Raw genomic sequence first — 22,589 nt, forward strand, 5'->3', positions numbered from 1 at the left:
CAGGCTTCCCCCACCTCCTTCCTCTGTCTTAGCTGGCACCAAAAGATCTGGTGTTGGCTGGTGTCAAAGCCTAAAAAGAGTAGTGACATCATCCCTATCACCATTTAACAGTGCTCAGGCCTAGTAATTGGCTGCTAGATTCAAACACTGTCACATGTGAGGAGATAACATGCTTTCCCATACTGGGAAGCACCGGGTATTTTTTGCAAAGGATGAGGCAGAGGAAGGTGTGATTCGAGATTTCTGGAGAAGTATCAGTGTATTAGGGGTGAGGGGGTCTTTTTAGAGACACCAAATGGGCAAAGTGATGGTTTCTCTTTAACTCTTAAATGGAGGGGACCTTTCTAACCTTCCTATTGTGATATTATACAAGGAAATATGTAGCTACCAGGAACTATGGTAGCCTTCTACCAAGCCTCTTTTTCATCATTTTCTTCTTGAAATATTACAAAATAACACCAAGAAACGGCAAACTGATCAATGCAACATTGTAAGGGCCTGAGTCAACGTGCTTTTGTTTGCTTCAAATGGGTTTTGTAATTTTGGTTTTCCAATACAAATCTTAATGGTATTCAAAAACTGCTTGAAGCAGGTCAAATGCAGACCAGAAATAAGTCAACTGCAGGTCAAATTTACCCTTTAGTGATTTCCTAACAATCTCAGAAGAGTGTCAAACTGATATCAAATGCCATCATCACAAGTCCAAAGCCTGTTGACAGAGGCCCTAAGGGAGGTATCTGAGTATGGCTAACCTGATGTTGAAACCAAAGATTCAATAATTTGCAGAAACAGACCATTATCTAGTAATGGAATTCAACATACCAACATATTATTGTCTTAGTAGCTCAGTGCTGGCTCAGGATACATAAATAATGCCAGTTTACTGAAATGTCTGTGACATCAGCTTTACCTTGTGGCATTTGTATTTGTTTCCTTACTGGAAGCAGTTGTTTTCATAAGTATCCTAAATCTCTATAGTGTTTACATTCTCCTGTAAACAGTTTAGGGATGTCCCTTCAGTGCTAAATTATGGAAGAGGAAGGGTGGGATTATCTTCCTGGGAAACATCCTTTTCATTAAAGACATGTAAAGAGTGTTACACAAATGTTCTGATGTTGTTATGTTGTTGTAGGAGTCCTCCTATTGTACTGACTTAGCTAAGTACACACCACAAAACAGGCCCACCTTAGTGGCAGCGCTCACCTGAATGAAGGCAGGATACTGTCATAGTAATACCATGTGGCTGTGAGGTAGGAATGACTCACATCTGTAGAATAGAGACGCCAGGCAGCCTTAAAAATAGAGAAAACACGTTCTGTCAGGTACTATACTATTGTGTTATATAATGCAAGTATTAGTTATACTTCAAATTTAACAACATTAGTTGAAAACAAATAAGGTGGCAGCTATGCAAACTTAGGTGCCATTTCAAATGCACGAGAAGTCAGCTAAAGAGAAATGGTACAGTGGGCACAAGCTCAACATGAGTACATACCAAAGCCATGGGCCAGTATAGTAATCCTGGCGCATAGTTGATGCATTCATCACTACTTAAAGTGACACTAAACTCAGGAGATAAAAATGCATTCAAGTACCTTATTAACACAAATGTATCTTATTTGTGTATCACTCAGCTGTAGATCTTCAAATCATCTCTGAATTGGTGCTGACACTGTCCTTCTTTCTGGAGGATGGCTACTTTTGTTCCCCATGGTCCCCATGTGTGTTGTATATTAGCCCATGCCAATGATGGACTACACTCTTGTGCTTAGCTTAGTAATTTGTATTGAGATTGCAGTCCATCACGGGAGCGAGATTGGAGTGGTAGCTACAAAACTTTAAGATTAGCCAATACCTGCAAATTATTTGTTGTATAAATAAATGTCTTTAAACTTCATGTCTCTAAATCTCTCGTTATTTGTCAATAGACATTTCAAAAACCTGTGGGATAATCTGATTTGTGATTCTTTGAATTCATAGGAACTGTCTTCTATTGGCATCTGACTCACAGATCTACAGACCACTTTCTTCCCTGGTATGTACTCACGTGGCCACTTTGCTAGGGGAAATTTCATAATTCTGGACATTTTTAAAGCTAATAGGCAAGGGATTGTCAAACAAAGGACATGGGGACATGTACCAATGTAAACATTTTAAAATGCCCTACAGGTAAGCATAAGATTGTGGGTTTCGGATAAAGTGGCTAGCGTTAGAACAGTATGTGAACATGTGAAGAGGCAGCAAATAGAAAGAGCTCTACATTGTGGGTATTTTTTTTTTCTTACATATCGGTGATCAAGCTCGATCTGTGCTTGGTTAGCTTCACTGAAGTGCAAAGATGACATTAGGGGTCTATTAAAAAGTTTTGTTTTTTAAAAATAACGTTCAATAAAAAAAGATAAAACACCAAATAATGTTTTTAAAGCAACCCGTCCCCACGTACACGCACATGCCTATGTACATAAACAATGATTGCGCCACACATGTTAGGTATCGCCGGGCACGCCAGACAGAAAGCAATAATTATAGGGCCATTATTCATGGTTAACGCTAAAATAATAACCTGTAAAAGCTTTTAAAGCATCACCTATAGTGTACAAAAAAAAAAAAGGCTCTGGCAGCAAAAGGTATTGTTAATAATGGTTTGAAACTGCTTAGTAATTTTAAAGCTCTTCAGGTTACTCAGAGATATAAGTAGAAATAACTTTACTAAATGTAACTGATATAGCTGTATATTACTACAGTCTTATAAATGCCAATACTATTGTAAGATGTGAAAATATTATGATTATTATAATTATTAATAAATTAATTGACAAATTATTTGAGCAGATGGTGTGTCTGTAAAAAATGTGTAACTCCAGCTTTTTCCTCCAGTTTTTCTTTGGCTTTAATGTCAATAAAAAAAAAAAACAGGTTGGAAATCCTGGCACAGAACCAGAGCCTGCAGTCCATATTTCTATTCTCTCAGCTTTATTTGATTCTGAGGAGGCATGTCAGTGTATAATATGCAAAATCAGTAACACAAATAAATACATTCTCGTAAAAGCTATGTGGAAGTTTAGTGAACCACAGGCTCTTGGAACTCGTATTTGGGCCTGAAATATATCTGCTTCCCACGGTGGCATATACTTATTTTAGTAGCCTTTAATTCCATTTTTGAAATATCCTGAGCTCATTCCCAAAGAGCAAGGTTACTATACTGTTTGTGAAATTTGTAGTTAATATAATTTATTTTGGATGTATTTTTGTTATGTTTATAGGCTTTCCTTTCAGTGTGGTTTCCAGAAAAAAAAAAGAATAACAAACTAGTAAGGGAATGTTGTAAGAATGAACCACTTTGAATTTTGTGACTCTGATATCATTCTTGCAGTTTATAAAAAGTTAGCCCTCATTCACACCAAAAGGCATCGTTCACCCGACTAACAGCCGGCCCGTACAGATCCGTGCTGCATGCGCGACCGTATCGGTCCGCTCCTGGAATGGACAGGTGCTGCGTGTGATTGCACGCATCAGCCTGTTCTTCTCTATAGGAGTTTGCGGTCGTGCGCTCACCCGCACTGCATGTCTGTGCGGGTATACCTGGATCCATCCTGTCTGTTTACGAGTACGGACACCCGCATGGACGTGCAGTTCGGTTGAGTTTACGGCGGCGTATGTGCTGCGTGCACAGCCAAATCGGGCTGCTCCCGGGAAGGACAGGTGCTGGGTGTGATTGCACGTAGCAGCCTGTTCTTCTCTATGGGAGTACGCCGCCGTAAACTCACCCGAACTGCACGTCAATGCGGGTGCAGGTGTCCATACTCGTAAGCAGACAGGATGGATCCTGTCTGCGTCCGAGCAGGGACACCCACACAGACATGCAGTTCGGGTGAGCGTACGGCCGCATACTCCCATAGGGAACAGGCTGTTGCGTGCAATCACACACAGCACCTGTCCTTCCCGGGAGCGGCCCGATACGGCCGTGCACGCAGCACGGATCTGTACGGGCCAGCTATTAGTAGTGTGAATGAGGCCAAAATGTAGGTTTAGTCATTAACTTGAACAGGAGAGAGCTGCTGCTTGTAACCAGCAGATCTGGGATTCCTGCTGCATGAATTCACAAGTTCCTGACGCAGGAATCCCTAATCACACCTACTTTGTAGGTGTGAATGAGGGCTTTTGGTAAGTGAAGTTGTAAACATTGTTTGACTACAAATTTACTAGTCTATTAGTAGTCTAGGAAACACTGGAAACAGTTTGTTGAATTGAAAATAATTTTTAGTTTTAGTGAGCACATGTTGTAGGTTAATATTGCAATCTATGAGTCATTTTTATGTGACTTTCATCTTCTTACGTGCTTGTGCCCTCCTATTTCAGGTATTTTATTTGATGTAGAGATTTGCAGATTGTAGAGGTTTGTGTATGAGCCACTGCCACTGCTCTGCCACTACAATGACTCTGCCCAACTGATCAACAGTAGTGAAGCTAAGTTATCAGCCACATTTGGGATGCATTGTGTTTAGTTAGTTGGTAGACTAAACCTGGCCTTATACTGCTCACATTTCATCAGATTTTGGTTGAAACAGCCCAATTCTGAGCCATGGGAAGACCTGTGGACACCATCCTCTGGTCGACAAAAGTAGCAGTTCCAAAAATATTGGCAGAACAGCGCCTGCATCCAATCAGATGCGCACATTGTTTGGGTATTCAGCAACTAAAAACAATAGCCGGCAGTGGGTATTCATCCACTCACATTGTTTAGTGTAGATTGGGGAATTAATAGATTTTGAAGAGTTTATGGCCAGCCTGACAGACCTTGAATACCTCCTAAAAAAACAATGCACTTCCAGGTTTAAAAGGGCCTAACCGAAAATAAAAATGTTGTCAGGCTGAAACTAACACTGAAAATGCCTTTTTCACAACCTCCTTAAAATTATTTTTCAATTATTTTTATTATTATTATAATTTTTTTTTTACTTTACTCTCGGCAGGACTACCCCTGATATTTCCCTTTTAAAAAATGAAAAAGAGATTGAGCCCTAAATCACTTTTTCTGCATCCCCTGTTAGAAATGAACAGGAAGCCTCTATTCTGAACTGCTCCTGTCCATTCATAAACTGTGGCGATAGTATTAGTTATTATGTCCACAATCGTGAATGAACAGGAAGTGATGTAGAGCACTCCCTGTTCATTCATAACTGGGGAAACAGTAAGCATACTATGTCCTCAGTTATTTCACTGCATGCTTGTAACCCGCTCTCCATTCTGACTTCTCTGCCTGCACAGGAGGCCAAGTGGGGTGCCCCGCTCGGCCTCCTGAAAGCTGCTCTCCTCCCCGCTGGGTGCTGGCAGCTGGATCCTCTATGTCCCCTTGGATCCCCGCTGCCTCTGCCTACACAGGTGGGGAGAGTAGCGGGCATCAGAGGGGACACAGACCGGCATCCAGCGGGGAGAAGAGAAGCTAGGGATGCACTGAATTTTCAGCAGCATTTTCAGCCATTATGGTACTAACGGCATTTTGCCCAAAGTACCAATTTCAGCCAAAATATTTTGAAACACGAAATGTTGGTGCATCTCTACAAAGTACTCCTGTACCTACAGTCTGATAGCTGTATACAGTGTGAGATGAAAGGCACTGCTGTCTCTAGAGGACTGCTTGTCTCAAGAGATGTGGAGTGAGATTTGGCAATGTCATTACTGTGGTGCTCCCTGTACTCCTTGCTGAAAGAGAAAGATCAGCTGCAAGAAGGCAATGTCAATACTGGTGACTAGTATTTTGCCCTCTGGCTTCCTTTTTGGCCACAGCTTCCAGAGTTCAGTACCTCTTTTAAAAATAATTACTTATTTATTTATTTTAAAATGAGTATTCAAATGTCTCCTCTCTTTCATCACCTAACCTTAATGTGTTTGAGACAGAACCAGCTTAAGGTAATTCTCTAGAAGACCCATTGTGGAGAAAGGGGCAGCGAGACAAGCCAGGACATGTCTGCTGTTTCCCTCCATTGTAACCTCTCCAGAACAAAGGACACATGAGGGGAGGGGGTTAGTTGCTCAGCAACAGCCTGTGTACTCCCCCTTCCCTCCCCTCTCAGGCCGGCTCCTCCCCTTCCCTCCCCTCTCAGGCCGGCTCCTCCCGGGACCTTTGTAAGTGTTGGTGGGAAGGCTGCATGGTCTCTTCCTCGCTGACTGGTGAACTAGAGGCTGCGCTGAGGCCGGTCTCTGTCTGAGGATTCAAAAGGATACGGACTTAACCCTGCCTGTTCTCCTCCACTGCTGCGGTGAGGTCTGCTGGGATCTGTTGTTCTACCCGTATTGGATGTACTCACACGGTGCCTTGTTACCTATTGGATTACCCCTTGCTGCACCTCTGACCCCGGGACTACTAGCATTGTGACTGTGAGGTAAAAGTATAAATCACCTTCACAGCCGGACCGTCTTGCAAACCGGGGGCGCCAGTTTTGTCGCTTTCATTGTGACTGTGGACCTACTCCTTCCTTGGCCCGTTGCCTACCTTCTGGGTGGACCCTCCTCGTGGCCTGCAACCCCCCAGGACCTAACCCCGGCCTTTGTACCTTGCTTTGTATACATGACTTCCCCAATAAACACCCCGCACGCCGGGTTCCGTGTGATTTGCCTCTGTGTATTCTCTCTGCGCTCCTAGTTCGTCACACCCATGAATAAAGGGATTCCTCCTGTCCTTTGTACAGTGTAAATCCTTACACAGACAATCCCTTCCTGGTTTTAAAATAAAACCAGGAGATTTCCCTATGCTCTGTGTTATAAATCTGGTAAGGTCGGGACTGCAAGTTAGTATAAAGCATGCTACTTAATCACAGGTCAATGTATTGTACGTAGACACAGTTTCTCAAAAAGTGTTATAATTATTCCTTCCACCTTAGGAAAAAAGGTATGTGCTAGTGCTCTTTATTAGCGATATTAAAGATACTGTATATGGAGTAAAAGTGCTGCATTGTGTATAGACTATGCAAATAATCATACACTTCAAGCTGCTCAGCAAATTAAGATTCTCTTAAACCTTAGCTTTTGGCACTCTCCTTAGCCTTTGACGCTGCTAACCACTCTTTACTGCTCCAAGCCTTCTCTTTTTTGGATATCAAAGTCTTGTGCTCTCTTGGATCTCATTGCACATCTTCAGAAGGACCCTAAATGCACCTTACTCTCACACTACCTCCTTTCTTAGGTCCCGGTCTGTTGGTGCACCACAAGTTTCTGTTCTTGGACCTTTCCCCTTTTAAACTATAGTCTTCTCCAACCGATCAGCTCACTTGGCTTTAAATATCAATTCTGTGCTCAATTAATCTATCTTTCAGTTCCCAACCTCACTTCCTCATTGTCTCATGTTCCTGACTGTCTATCTTTTGTCACTTCACTACACCCATACCTGTAATAACAATCACTGCTGACAAAACCAAACAATCCTAACTCCATAAGTTTGTTGCTTAATGGTTACCTTTGATCATACTCTCTAATTTAAACCTCACAATCTTTCACTAAGTACTTCCTGTTATCTCCAGCTTGAAAAAATATATCCTACATCTGTCTCTTCTTTACACATGACACTGGAACCTACTCATGCACACCAACATCACATCCTAAATCAATTACTGCCTGCCAGCAAAAAGAATGGTGCCACTCCTGTCCGTCCTCAACTCATCTCTCTCTTCTTGTTCCTCAAATTCCACTCCTCTTTGTGAGTCCCACAACTCACTAAGAAGATTGCCTGTTAGTTACTGTTATGGTACTAGGGATGTGAGCCCACAGGCGAACAGGTGGCATGTGATCCCCAGGGCGTGAAATCTAAAGGCCCGGGTGTGTTCCGCCAGGGACCCCCTCGCGGAAGTTTGGATTTAGCTGCGTGCTGACCCCAGGTCATGACCCCCAGGTTTACCCTGCTGGCATGGAGAGTACCCAAAGACACAACACAGGGAAGGCAGGGATGAATTGTGCAAAAGGAGATCCGGATAACGAGCCAAAGGTGAGGGCAGGCAGCAGATAATCAAAAATCAGGAGAACTAGCCAAGTCAGTACATGAGAGATCAGTGCACAGGAAGTCAGGTCAGGAATAAAAGAACAGAAGGGGCTCCAGAACAAGTGTTGCTCAAGCAACTAGAAGCAGGTCTGCACAGCATTTAAATAGGAAACGGGCTAAGAGGCAGGACAGGTAGTAGCAAAGAGGAAGGTATATTAACCCTCAGGTGAAGCAGGCAACACCCCTAGCTGCTAACACAGTGCAGCAAGAGAAGAGCATATTCTTGTGGAACCACAGGTGCCAGCAGACCCACAGCAGCAAAAAGGTACAAACACATGCAAACAGTGAGTTTACCAAAGCTCTCTATACAGTAATACCTTGGTTTACAAGTAAATTGGTTTGAGAGCGTTTTGCAAGACAAGCAAACAGTTATGAAAAATGTTGCCTTGATATACAAGCAAATGTCTTGCAATAAGAGCAAAATTTTGTAGAAACGCGCCACCAGAATAAGGCTGTAGCAGTGCGAGCGATGAGTCTGTTTAACGACAATGCATGTCACATTGGATAGATTCCTTGTTAAGGTTTCACGAAATGAAAAAGATTCCATTGAGTCAAGAGATAACAGTGATTCCGTTAGTGATAGTGAAAGTTGTCCTACACAATAATCCTCCTCTCTTGTCCCTCTCACACCGGCCACAAAGGTACCTGTAATTGGTTTATTTTTCTTTATATTTTGTACAGTATTATATTACAGTACAGTATTGTAATCATTTTATATGAATATTTTTGGGTTGTGGAACGAATCATCTGAATTTCCATTATTTCCTATGGGGAAATTCGCTTTGATATACAAGCGCTTTGGATTACAAGCATGCTGCCGGAACGAATTATGCTCGTAAACCAAGGTATTACTGTAGTTTGGTTCCTCCATAGTTACATTTCTTTCCTAACTTCTAGAAACCATAAAAATGCAACCTCCACTCTTTACATGACCTTCTCCTATCCTGCACTCTAGTCATTGTATCACTCTCCTGCATCTGGAACTTCTCTTCCCTCCTCTGAAAATACCTCTTTGGACATACATAAAATTTGTGCAAGGTTTTTCTCACTGACTGATCCATCACTGCCATTTCATATACAGCTTACATACTTCGCTTACCTCTTGTTCCCACTCTAACCACTCTTGACAGTAAATTCATATAAACAGGGCCCTCCGTCCCAATATTCAATGTTATTACTACATTTTTATATACAACTTTGTGTATGGAACAGTATGTATTTTACATATTTACATATTTTGGCATACTTTGCCATGTTATATCCATGATTTTATATAAAATACAGGGGATTACATAAATTTAAAAAATATCCTTTAGGTGTGTGACCATATCCGAAAGGTTATGTTAGGTTAGATCTATGTAGATCAGCAACCACTTCTGTGATTCTGTTTATTAACGGAGAACTATGAGGTGAGTGATTTCCACTCATCCTCATAGTTAGAGCCGATCTGTGACAAAGAAGTTGTCACAGGTCGGCTCTATTAATCGGAAAGTGAGCAGAAACATGCCGCTGATCCACTCACTTCCCAATTGTCTCCCTGCAGTGAGCGGTGACTGTCAGTTACCTTTGCCCGCAGGCATTCCCCCCGCTATATACTGAGCTTTGGGTCACGGGAGGAGGCTAGTATATGTCCTATGGGGAAAAACACTTACCCCATAGTTCTCTTCTAAGTATACTGGAATTACACTCAGGAACTGCATTGTGGTGGAAGATAGTCCACCTTGGGAAGGTGGGGGTGGGGGGTTCTCAGTGCCCTATTTTTTCTTTTGGGATGATCTATGGGGCGAAATTCTTGTGGGATGTAGAATGTAATAGTTTAAGGTTCAAATCTAAGAGAAGTTGATTCTATATTTGACACTATATAATTTTATATCTAATTTCCAGCACTTTTAGGTAAGTAAGTATCCATTCACCATCTTGTGCAGGTATGAGGTAAGAGCAATGTGCAAAGTTCTTCCTTAGGTCTAATGTTAGCTGAAATCTGACTGGTTACTATAAGCTAGCATACTCTGTATGCTATTATTGCTGTTTGCAGTGCCCTATTTGATAAGCATAGCACTAAGGGAGTGTTGCAAACTAAGAAAAGTGGATCTGTTTGCTGTGACATAAAACACCTCTAATAAAGAAGAAGCAGCACAGAATATAACTGCGCACCACATATCTACTGTCTTTTGATGGCATTTTACATAATATTTATTGAGGATCACACCATTTTCCACTAATAGGTGAGAAAGCAATCTGCTTTATGTTACTGTCATACCAAGATCCTTCTATTCCCCCAGTGGGTTTGATAGTTTCCAGCTTCCAAAGAGCTCCCCCCACCTCAAAGTATTAACACCCCCCATACACAAAGAACTTAACATTTATAAACCAGCAACTGCCAGGGTTGGGGAGGGGGAAGACCTGGGCCTTTTTATTTTGATGGGAAAATAAATACCTTCCATAGCAACACTGTACTCTCCCCTAAATATTATGGCAGTGAGAAGAAAATTCTCTCACAAGGACAAGAGCTCTGCATACTGAACACAGTATGCAGAAAAAAACACACTTACTTTACTGTAAGCAAACACATAATTGGTATTCATACAACAGCAATATAAAAGCAAGCTTCCTATTCTATCTAACATAAACATGACTTTATTGATGCACTTTATTCCTACAGCAAAACCTGTAATACTAGCAATACCAAATTGGATCCAAATGGAACAGATAGACTTATTTGTTTGCCTAGAGCAATGAAGGTGTGCAAAATGCAGACGCCTACACTAACCAAAAGGAGTTGATCTTTCATAAGATTAGAGCAGTTACAACAATGAAACAGTATTGCAGACTAGTTGTTATCATAACAATTGGTATTGTTGGTAAACAACTGACAATGTTATTTTTTTAAAGATACTCTGAACAAATATCAAATACATATATCACATAATTATTATACTACAAATCGTTCTCTGTTGTGCAAGGCAGAATATACATTTGGGCAGACTTTTGCAGCCCTGACTAACTAATAATGGTCCATGATTTCCACTCAGGACCAAGAACAGTTATATAGTCATAACATGTTATGGACTGGAGACATGTTATGAGACTGATAAAGATCGCTTCTATTACAGCCTTCTTACAAATCAGTGTTTCCACAGTTGTAACCCTTAAAATTCACTTGTGCCATATTCGATATTTCTCTATATTATTAAGGATCTAAAGATAAAATAAAAAGAGAAACTGATGGACAGCATAGAATTAGACAATACCGAATAAATAAACCAAAATATTTAACCCAGTCTAAATAATATTTTCCTTCATCGGCTTAGGTAAGCACCAAAACACAGACTACTGTTTTCAACGGCCCCAAGGGATACACAATAAATGCCAAAGGGCCGCAAGTGGCCCTCGACCCGTCGGTAGGCACCAAGGGCCTATGGTAATACCTGTGATGGCTTTCACATTTTTAAATCTTCCTTATTTCTGTTACTGTATTAAATATAGAGATTTTTTGAATCATCCATCAGAACAATCTGTGTTAGTCTTTGTCTTATTAAATCTTGCTGGGTTAACAGCTGTTGAGGAATGATATTAATCAAACAGGGATTGTGTTGTGCTTAAAGTGACATTAAAGTCACATCCCCCCCCCCCCTCCCCCATGCTGCTTTAGGGACTTACCTTAAATGATGCCACTTGATCCGATCATCTCCTTCTTTCCAGTAGTTTTCAGGAGGCCCTCCAGTGCTGGTGCCGGTCTCCGGTCCAGCGCTGACTGCTGTGTCTTCTGTGTCCCGTGGAGTCTGTGCGGGTGTACGCTGCTGGGCTGCCTGCATTGACTTACCCTGTGTCTCTCCTCTTCTCCGGCCGACGATCTTTACTGTGCCCCATGATCCTTCACGGCCGCCTGAGAATGTTCAGAACTTCGGATGGGAGCGAGCGTCAGAGACACAGTTTTAACCTATTCTGTAACTTTTTACATTTTTAAAAATGTTTTTGCATATATTATCTACTCCTTGCTAGCATATATTCCCCCCAAAAATGTGAACGGTTAATTATACTTTAATATGTTGACTCATAGGCAGGGCCATCTCCATAATAAGTCAACCTGAGACATTTGTCTCAGGCGGCATCGCATTGTGGGGAGTCAGAGCTCTTAGCAACCTATAACACTCTGTCTGGTGCTCTGGCTTGTGTCCTGCTCCTGGCAACATCAGGTGTTAAGATCCTGGCAACCAGTGACGTCAGTGAGCTGGGTGGGATGCAGAAAGAGCTGCTGACAGTGCGATCCAGCGTCCTGCACGACCCCTGATTAACCCCCTCCTGAACAGCATTGCCTCATGAATGGAGAATGTGCTCTTAGCAAAGTGAATGTAGCTTGGTTAATATCCAGTCATGTGCATGATAATGCCATTTCTTAAATTTTCTCTTGCACATGATTGGCTATTCACGGTAAACACAGCTTTACCATATAAACTCAGTGAACATTCACTTTGAACAGCTTCTTGTAAGTTTCCTTTTGGTAAACCAACCCTATAGACTTTCATCATGAGAATGATCAATAAATTTAACATATTTTCCAATTGAGTGCTATGTGAAAAGTAGGGTGAAACATTGATAAACAGACTCCTTAGGAAACCGTTCAGTGACTAACGCTCCAGGTAAAAAAATAAAAATAAAAAATAGGGTATTTCTGCAAAAACTTTTTTTTTTTAAAGATTGGACGTGGTTTAGCCTTTACTTTGTTTTCCTGAGACACCACAGAATGTATGAGGAAAACTGTCAAAAGTGAGGAGAAATCCAATTGTCACTGTAACAGACGTCCCCATTGGATTATTTTCCCTCACCTCCTGTTCTGATAACAATTATAACATTCTGGATTTTCAATCACTTTTTCTCTCAGTGACAATGGTGACCAGGACAAAAGAGTAATGAACCAACAGGTTCTAGCCATTTGGCAAGGTTCTAACCCAGAGTTAGGCAACGTCAGCACTCCAGCTGTTGTGAAACTACAAGTTCCATGAAGCATTTCAAAAACTCTGACTGCCATAGGCAAAGGCATGGTGGTATTTGTAGTTTTAGCACAGCTAGAGTGCCAACGTTGCCTACCCCTGTTCTAACCATTTCCAAACCCATCCAAAAGGAAAAAAACAAGTTTTCACTTGAATGTAAACGGTTATTACTCGTGACAATGTCTTTTTATTTACTATAGGTTGAAATCAATGGACCTCTGTCTTTTTCAACCTGACTAACTATGTAACTGGTTAAAAAAATAAATTACAAAAATATATCTTGCTTCTTTTCAGCCTGGATCAGTCTTGAAATCCATTTCTTTCTGCTGCATAGAAATTGCAAGCTGTTTGAAAGAATATTTGTCTGTCTTGTAGTCATTGTTTTCTTTTGTCTGTGTTCCAGACACAAGCACTAGGAAACTTTATCAGCTCTCTTCTGTAAGGAACTGGCTGACAACATTTCATTTTGTAATGAAGCGCTACATCCTAGTGCACAGAACTCCTTTCCCAGTGTTTACATTAACTCTTTTATTTGAAGACATCCAGAGATAACATCAAATAATAGGTCAGCAAGCATGTTCCCGTAAGGTAGTCAGGTTTGGAACTATTTAGTACCCCAATAAACCCTTGTGCAGTTCTTCGTTTGTTATATGCAAGAGAACACTGATGTTGAACAGGTTAAGAAATAATGAGAGTGAGTAGACACATGTATAAATGCACAAAGTGATCTCAAACAGGGAACCCTGGGGAACTGCGGCAGTTAAGTCAAAGCCAACCCTACCTGTATAAGATTAGCTGCTGGGGTCCGACGCTTCTCGAAATGTTTCTGTCTATGCTGTTCTTGAACTTTTAGAGCAAACCCTGAACCCAAAATCCCCTGTAAGAAAAGAAAGTTTTCATAATTAGCATAATGAACCATTAACATTTGTGTTTATTGTGTGAGTTGAATTTGAGGTAAACTCTGGGAATAAGCCAAAATCTGCCTTTGCAGTGGGCCCCTTCCCCACCCTGCAAGGGTTAAATGCTCATTAAAGTGACAATAAACTTAGGGGTTAAATCTTAAAAATACATTCAAGTACCATTGAAGAAAATATATTTTTGGGAGTTTATTTTTAGCTGCTTTTGTCCTGCTTGGAAGAATTACCTTTACCTTCTGTCCTGGAAACACAACAGGAATTCCCATCTTAGAGATTTGTCCTAGGAACAGATATCCCAGTTGAGTGATTTTCCCAACTCTGAAGTTTTGGGTTTTCCACCACTCAGTGACAATGGTCACCAGAACAAATAGAGGATGCATCTGCCTAGCAGGAACACAGTCTGCCAGTAAAAACCTCATGGCTGGAAAAGGAGGGGTCTATCCAAAACTAGAAAAAAATTGCCCTTACATAAATACTTACCGCAGGGAGTGCAAAGAAAGAGATGCCAAGAAGAGCAAACCCAGCAGCGAGGACTCTGCCCAGCCAGGTACGGGGTGTTTTATCACCATAACCTATAGTGGTGAGAGTGATCTGGTGGAAAACACAGACAGCATAAATACATAAAAGTGAACTGATAACACCACTGACCTGGCGGAGTTAAGGGCGGGGCACGGTAGGGGTCAGGTGGGGCGACTGGTGGCGAGTAACTCTTAAGGCCTGGCTAGTAGCTCAGGACTTGAAATTTTGAGCCCTGCTTTAGCTAATAAGAAAGTATAATAGTTTTTTTGGTATATTATTTTGACAGTTTACGTATTTATAAACTGATGTTCTATCATTTTTTTATATGAAATTTTATTTTTAGAAATAAACATGAAGTACATGCTTGGGCTTTCCAATAAAAATCCTGTGGATAACTAACCAAGCCAGACTCTGATACCTCTGGTTGGAGAGGGGGGAGGTAGTGTCCCTTTTCTGTGACTTACATTGCAGATTGAAAGTGACTTTTGATATTAACATGTTCAAAGTAACACTAAACTCAGGGGTTCAATCTTAAAAATACATTCAAGTGCCTCAACTATTAACAAAAATGTATCTTATTTGTGTATCACTCAGCTGTAGATCCTCAAATCATCTGTGACTTCATACTGACACTGCCCTTCCTTCTGGAAGCTCAGCTCACTCCTGTGATGGACTACAATCTCAATACATCTAAATGTGAGATTGTAGTCAACCACAGGAGCGATGGAGCGATGGAGCGATGTCTAGTTTACAACACACACAGGGACCTTGGGGAACAAAAGTAGCCATCCTCCAGAAGGAAGGACAGTGTCAGTCAGGGACGTGTGGTCAGGGGAGGCAGAGCCTCACCTAGAATTATGGGGGAAAAAGCTGTCAGCTTTAAGTCTGAAGCTGACAGCTTTTTCTCCATTCAGATTGGCACTCCATCCGGCTTTTGACAGGTAGTTAGGTAACACAGCAGCGGGCTTCCCCACCGCTTGTGTAACCTAACTATTGAAGCCAGAGCTGTCACAGCCTCTACTCTTTGTTAGAGGCAAGAGCTCTGTGGATGGCTTGGACCAATGGCAAAGTGCCATTGGTCCAAGCTGTCCAATCAAAAAAAGAAGAAAAATAACCACTGAGGCCTCAGCAGTGACGAGCAAGTGAGGGACAGGGCTCCTCCCTGTATCCTCCCCTCCTCCTTTACACTAGCTTGGGGTCGGGTTGGGGGGAGAGCTTCGGCCTGTGGGGACGGGGCTTCGACCAAATAAGATACATTTTTGTTATTAGTTCAGGTATTTAAATGCATTTTAAGAGTTAACTCCTGAGTTTAGTGTCACATTAGGCTTATATAAGATTTTAATGATTGGGTTACCATTATTTTAAAGTGTATCTAGATCCAAGAACATGTAATGTCCATTGAACTGAAATCTCAAACAATGTTATCAGCTTACTTCACAACCACTTTTTACTAGATAGGAGAAGGGGGAGGTGCTTGCAGTCTAAATCAGGGCAGCAGCCTAGGGTGACAAGGCTGTTCCTCCACTTTTGAACGTTGTCACCTTAGGACAGGAATGTGTTGCTGGCAGGATTACCAGGTGAAAATAAAATGCCTGATAAAAATAAATCTAATGGAGCCACTACATCTAGGGACTGTTGAGCTGCAATATATTAAATTTTTAGTTTTTGGGTTTAGATAGACTTTAAGCCTTAGGCTATCCATAAAGAAAATATTAGTTATTTTTCACATAATAGTTAGTAGGACCTTAGATTCTTTGTAATATCTTCTAGTGATGACATTGTTAGGACTAGTGCTAGCAGCTGTGTGCCTGCACTTTATCTGGAACTGACTGATCAGGAGAAGTGGTCAGTTTAACATCTTGAAATAACAGTTCAGGACTGCTTTTAGCCAGCCCTAGATTCCCTGAATGCATTCCCATGGCTTAATAAAGTGGTGTGCTCATTTGCTAAATTTTTGATGCACGAAAACATAATTTGGCCTGATCTGCACCAGATCCTACGCTCGCAGTATTTTTATACATTCTCAGGACTCAAAGAGGTAGTCCCAGCATATCTTAGGTGCCTAAAATAGCAAGTTATTTCTTGCTTGAGAAGAAACACGCTGTATTTAAGTTCAGGAGCTGCAAGAGTTGTGGTCCATACTCTGGGGAGTGCACACAAACTGTTTAATCTGTGCAATCATCTGATACTCAATTTGTTAGAGAATGTAATTAAATGATACAATGAATCACCTTAGTTAGCCTACAAGAGGTAGAAAAAATAATTTGATTTTCTGATATTCATATTTAAATAGAAATGTTTTTGATTAAAAAACACTATTTATTCTTAAACTGTTCTGCTTCCTTTAGCATCTATTTTCTTTTTCTTTTTTTTGTCTGGTTTTTTTTTTTTCTTTATGCCCGCACACGTGAGCTGTTTAGTACATTGATGTTGGACAGAAAGTCTTCTATTTACATAGATATGGAGGAGATCATAACAAATGTTTGCTGCAGACATAGGCGGATCCCTATGCCAGATATTCCTCTCAGACTGTTTTGATTTTTGTGGAAGAATCTGAAATGCAATTGTATGCTATACTGATTGTGCATCATGTGCTATTTTACTGTTTTATTTTACTTTGGAAAATTAATAAAACACTTTGAAAGTTAAAAAAAACTATTGATGTGAGTAATTGAGTCAACAATATATGTTGCAAGACTTTAGTAGAATTGCCTATAGATTCTTTAGTGCCTGTTCTGTAGATACTGAGAAAAGCCATGGCAGGGCAGTCACTCAACAGGAGTGACAAGATGACAAAATGTCTTATGCATCAACTATTTAAGTATGTTGTAAACAAATAAATCTGCGCTTCTGGAAAAATAAAATTTAGTAATAAATTAAATTAATTAAATTAATAAAGTAAGAATAAATGTGAATAAATGTGAATAAATGTGAATAATTATACCCCAAGCTGCTCTGAAAAAAGGTGGAACCTAGTATGATCAAAAGAAACAAAGCGCTAAAGGTAGCTGTATGAGCAAAAGAATAAGCTATAATTGATTCTGGCGAGGTCAGTATGGAAGCTAATATATAAGTATAAAACAGGACTAGCTTCATAAACAAGTATAGATAAAACCAGTCTAACCAAAATACAAAAATCAATTAGAACCACTAAAATAAGTATGTTATTTTGCTTTTTATATCAAAGTGGCAAGAGCAACAACACAGCTATCACTAACACTTTACAACATAACAAGTTAAAAATACACTTTGGGGTCTATTTATAACTAATTTGCAGAGCCATTCACCCAGCAAATCTCTCTGAACAATTGCTTGATGCGAAATTCATTTTTTTTTTCCAGGTGATATGTATGTAAATTAATACTGCATTATGGCCACTAGATGGAGCTGAGTAACATTAGAAATAAGTATTATGCATGCTGCTCAGCATAGGAACATTGGCGCCATCTAGTGACCGAAATGTAATACTGCATTATGGCCACTAGATGGAGCTGAGGAGCATCGTAAATAAATACTTATTTTTTATGCTGCTCAGGTCCATCTAGCAGTATTACATACATTCCAACTAAAAAGAAAATATATCTAAGAACATTTGTTTTTGCATCTATTCACACAGAAAGATTCATAGGAAGAATGGCTCTGCAAATTGGTTATAAATAGATCCCTATGTGTTACACATCACAGAAAAACGTACCGTTCCCCACCAGAGAGAGTCAGCATAGGTTGAAAACTCTTTGTTTGCATCTTTCTCTGCCAAGTACACCAGGAAGGAGGCAAAGATTAGCACCAGAAAACCAATATACCAGGCAGTGATCAGCTCCTGCAGGAAGCAAACACAATGACATGATTTATATTTCTGAACAAGTCAAAAGTTACTCATGATTACTGTTAAATGTTTTATACTATTGACTTTAGATAAGTATAGTATGTTGCACCGTTAACAGTTTACCTTGCTGTGAGCATATACCACTGAACCCAGCAATTTCCAGGTGCCTCCCCTCCGGTCCATGCGCACCATCCGTAAGATCTGCAGGAATCGCATACTGCGTAGAGCTGAGGTGGCAAAGATGTTACCCTGAGTCCCAGCTGCAATAACCGCCAGCGAGGCGACCAGGACAATGAAATCTAGAGAAAGTAAAAGGAAAATACATGGACAGCAATCTCTCTCTTTCTTTCTAGAACATCCTAATTGATAAATTAGAATGTACAGTACTTACATAATAGACATTGTATACAAACAGGTGTGGGATAAAAGATTGTGCATAGCATAAGGCTGACTAGAAAATGCTGTCAGCCTTGTCTTGTTGATACTAGACATGTGCACCAGAAAAAAATTTGTTTAGTTTAGTTTTGAAAAAAAAAAAAAAATTTGTTTACTTTAGTTTTCCGGGTCCGAAATTAAATTAGTTTCGGACGAAATTCGTTAGCGGTAGTCTTGCCGAAATTCGTTTATGAAAAAAAAACAAAAAACTTTACTCTCCCTTGGCTGGACTTGAACCAGCAAACTTCACAATGGCAATCAATTGCAAGCCTGTACCTCTAACCACTACACCATAGCCTCTGTACTTTAAGCATAGAAGCATTTGATATATATGACTGCAATATGTAGCAGTTGAATATGCAACTGTTGGAGAAGGTAACTGTTGTATTTTTTTTTTTTCCTAATGTCATTTTGCTGCAACGAAATTCGTTTAATAACGAATTTCGGGAAATCGGGAATTTCGGATTCGTTTGCATTCGGCTTAGCTTTAATTCGGAATTCGGATGCATCCGAATCTCCGAATTTCCCAAAATTCGTCCAAAACGAATTTCGGAACCAACCGAATCGCACATGTCTAGTTAATACATATGTTTTCACACAGGACAAAATAATTCATGGTTCAACTATTTTCATGAAAAAACGTTCTTCCGAAAAAACATTGTACTTAATATGTGCTTTGATCTTACATTATTATTATCTACATTTCATTTATTCGTACGGAAAATTACTTTCTGTGTGTCAAAAGTTTGGCAAAACAATCGGATTAGCTATTAGCGGAATAATTTAAAGTGAATCTAAAGTCCAACATTTTTTCTCTTTTAGTATAGAGTGGCGAGTAGTTAGAATCCTTGTCAGGTTTTTATCTATGTCTGTGTCCCCATTAGGGTGGATTTAACATCTATTTTTTCTGGTAACCATTGTCACTGGGACTGAAAGTGATGGGACATCCAAATGTTTGAGTTGCCATAACAGAATGTTGTGTCTACAGCACAGTCACAGCCCACAAAAACTTGACAGGAGTTTTAACTATTTCCCACTCTCTCCAAATATATAAGAAAAAAAATGACTTTGAGATACATGATGGTTGCTATTGCTGACCTTCTTTGAAAATGCTAATTAACTGTCTCTTTCTGCAAATCAGGATAGTTGAAGAAATGTCAGATATTAGGGATTATCTTTGGGTTCAGGTCAACCATGTGTTCCACAGTGTCACTGGTTGCTAGGGCACAGATGGAGGTTTAGCTGGCAGGAAACCTAGGCAAATTGTTCACTTAGTCACCAAACTGTGAACAGCCTGGGTTTGGCCTAGCTGGTAGCGTTCTAGCAACTAAAGAAAATGTGCAAGTCGCACATCGCCATTGGTCGCTAGGATATTGCAGCCCCACAGGGTCATTGCTTGTTATGGTGCACCCGTTGGCACATCTGTGCAAAGCCTCAATGGTTGAGCCATGCAGCGTCACTGTTTGCTAGGATGCAGACAGGTGCACGATAACAACTTATGATGCTGTGAGACTGTCAGAATCTTAGCAACTAATGACGCTGTTCAGGCTGCACAGTGTACGGTTGCTAAGAAGCTGGCACCCACACAGTGTCATTGGTTGTTATGGTGTGCCTGCTTGTGTCCTAGCAAATAATGATGATGTGTGGCCCAGTTGCTAGCATCCTAGCAACCACAGATGCTGTGCAGATTGCAGTGCCATTAGTTGCTAGTACATAGGCGGCTCTGGGTTTGGTTGGCCTGGACGTTCGCTAAACCTGGATTTCTGGCTGGGCTTGACAAACGTCGAAGCCAAATGAACCAAGGCACCTTCAGCTTATCATTAGTCACAATCCTTATTCAAATTATAAAAGCAAGAGGGTTAGCAAGACAGTCAACTAGGATTTTTAGGTAGAGAGTTCAGCAATGGCAGGCTCCACGTTTCTGTTGCGACATTTTTTTTTTAACAAAACACAAATATAGTGCCTATGAAAACTATTGAATCCATTATAAGTTTGCATGTTTTATCTAATGGAACATTTTATCTAATGGAACATTGAGTTACTGTGGATTCAATTTTGATTGTTAATACGTTTTTTGCATCAGCATAAATAGCTTACAAGGAAAAACACTAATTAGTTGACAGCATAGGTATACTTCCTTTCCATTTAGTGTTTCTTAGATGTACCTTTGGCAGCCATTGCAGCCTTGAGTCTGTGTAGATTGCTTTATTTTTTTACTTTTCATATATCAACACTGCAATGTTTTCACATTCCTCTTTGCAAAGCTGTTCTATCTCTGTTAGGTTGCATGGGGATTGTTTTCTGGATTGAGATCTGGGGGGTGATTTACTAACCTAAACACACGCACGCACGAGGTGCGTGGGCATTTTTACACAGCAAAACGTATTTATCAACCAAACACGAGCAACGTGTCACATTTTCACGCCGTTATGGCGCGTTTTTATGTATTTACGTACGTGCGCGTCATGTAGCATGCGCCATAGGCTACACGCCGCTCTAATAGCAGCATGCAAGTCTCTAAAAGCATATTTCCACTAATGCCATATATGGAAAAATCATGCACATGATGCATATATAATGCTGCTTCACAGTTTAGACAAAAGTGGTTAGCTCATGCATTTACATTCCTGCATTCATCAACGCAAGCAACACAACGTAGAGCTAATTTACACAACATCACCTTGCAATTCATGCAGGGCTTTGCACAACACACCTGCACACTACAAAGGTGTCTAGATTCCACCAATAGATCATGCTGGGAGGGAACACACTACAGATGTGTATACTTGTTCGTGGCATGTTTATAAGGTTAGTAAATCAACCCACTGGAGTCTGACTTGGCCTTTTGGGGATACTAACACTGTAGGTTTTAAGGCATTTTTGGATTAAGATCCATTTTAGATTTGGGCTCATGCTTGGGGTCATCGTCTTGTTAAAATACATATGTTCTCCCAAGGCTTAGGTTTTTTGGAGACATCAGGACATCCTCCAAGGGTTTTTCCAAGATATGCCTATATTATTCTATAGTCATTCTTCCCTCTAAACTTAAAAGCCTTCCCAGCGCCTGTTTCAGAGAAATATTCCTACAGCATGATGCTTTCACCACCATACTTCTAGGTGTGAATGTGGTGTTTAAAATGATGTGCTGATGAACGTAAAACAAGGCATTTGTTCTGAAGACCAAAAAGCTCATTTGTGGACTCATCATACTACAGAGCCTTCTTCCATTTACCTTTAGTGTCTCCTAGGTTACATATTACTGTTGGTAAGATGTAATTAAAGTTTAAATCAACATTGGCTTCTCCTGCTAGTACTTTCCCATGAAGCTACAACTGGTAAAGCACCATGGCAACAGTTGTATGCATATTCTCTCCAGTCTCAGCCATTGAGCCCTGTATATCCTTATGGGTGGTCTCTTTATGGTCTTCTGCAGTAGTTTTCTTGCTTAGCTGCTCACTTTTTGAGGATGACCTGTTCTTTGCAGATTAACAGCTGTGCCATATTCTTTCCATTTCTTGTATTTATACCCTGACTGATTTTTTTTTAAATCCCCTTTTCACAAGGTTGCTTGGAGTGTTCTATGGACTCTGAAGATGTTTGACCTTGACATATTTATACTACAAGCACCTGAATCCCTTGACTACATAATAATCATCTACATTTAACTAATTATACAACTTTGGATCAGTGATGATGTAGGGATTTCAAATTAAAAAGGTTGTATGCAGTTATTTATTTTTTTATTTCAATTTCATTTTTACATTGCAATTCATTTGAATAATTTTACAGAGATCTGTTTTCAATTTAACATCAAAGAGTTTATTTCTGTTGATCAGTTCTATGACAAAAAACATGAAACCTTCCTAAAG

At 40.3% G+C, this 22,589-nt stretch overlaps 1 protein-coding gene across 3 annotated transcripts in view; it reads right to left on the reverse strand.

Moving 5' to 3' along the window:
* KCNQ4 (potassium voltage-gated channel subfamily Q member 4) overlaps window positions 1-22,589 on the reverse strand; it is a 158,814-nt gene that overhangs the window by 15,980 nt on the left and 120,245 nt on the right. For all 3 annotated transcript variants that reach the window (XM_018576755.1, XM_018576754.1, XM_018576753.1), the window contains exons 4-8: window positions 18,409-18,584; window positions 18,154-18,279; window positions 14,421-14,531; window positions 13,805-13,900; window positions 1,204-1,292 (exon numbers count right to left, since the gene is read on the reverse strand). In XM_018576755.1, coding sequence (XP_018432257.1) covers window positions 1,204-1,292; window positions 13,805-13,900; window positions 14,421-14,531; window positions 18,154-18,279; window positions 18,409-18,584 — 598 coding nt within the window. The remainder of the gene's footprint in view (window positions 1-1,203; window positions 1,293-13,804; window positions 13,901-14,420; window positions 14,532-18,153; window positions 18,280-18,408; window positions 18,585-22,589) is intronic.

This window comes from Nanorana parkeri, unplaced genomic scaffold (genome assembly GCF_000935625.1).
Source record: "Nanorana parkeri isolate BGI_ZX_2015 unplaced genomic scaffold, ASM93562v1 scaffold76, whole genome shotgun sequence".
Lineage (NCBI taxonomy): Eukaryota > Metazoa > Chordata > Amphibia > Anura > Dicroglossidae > Nanorana > Nanorana parkeri.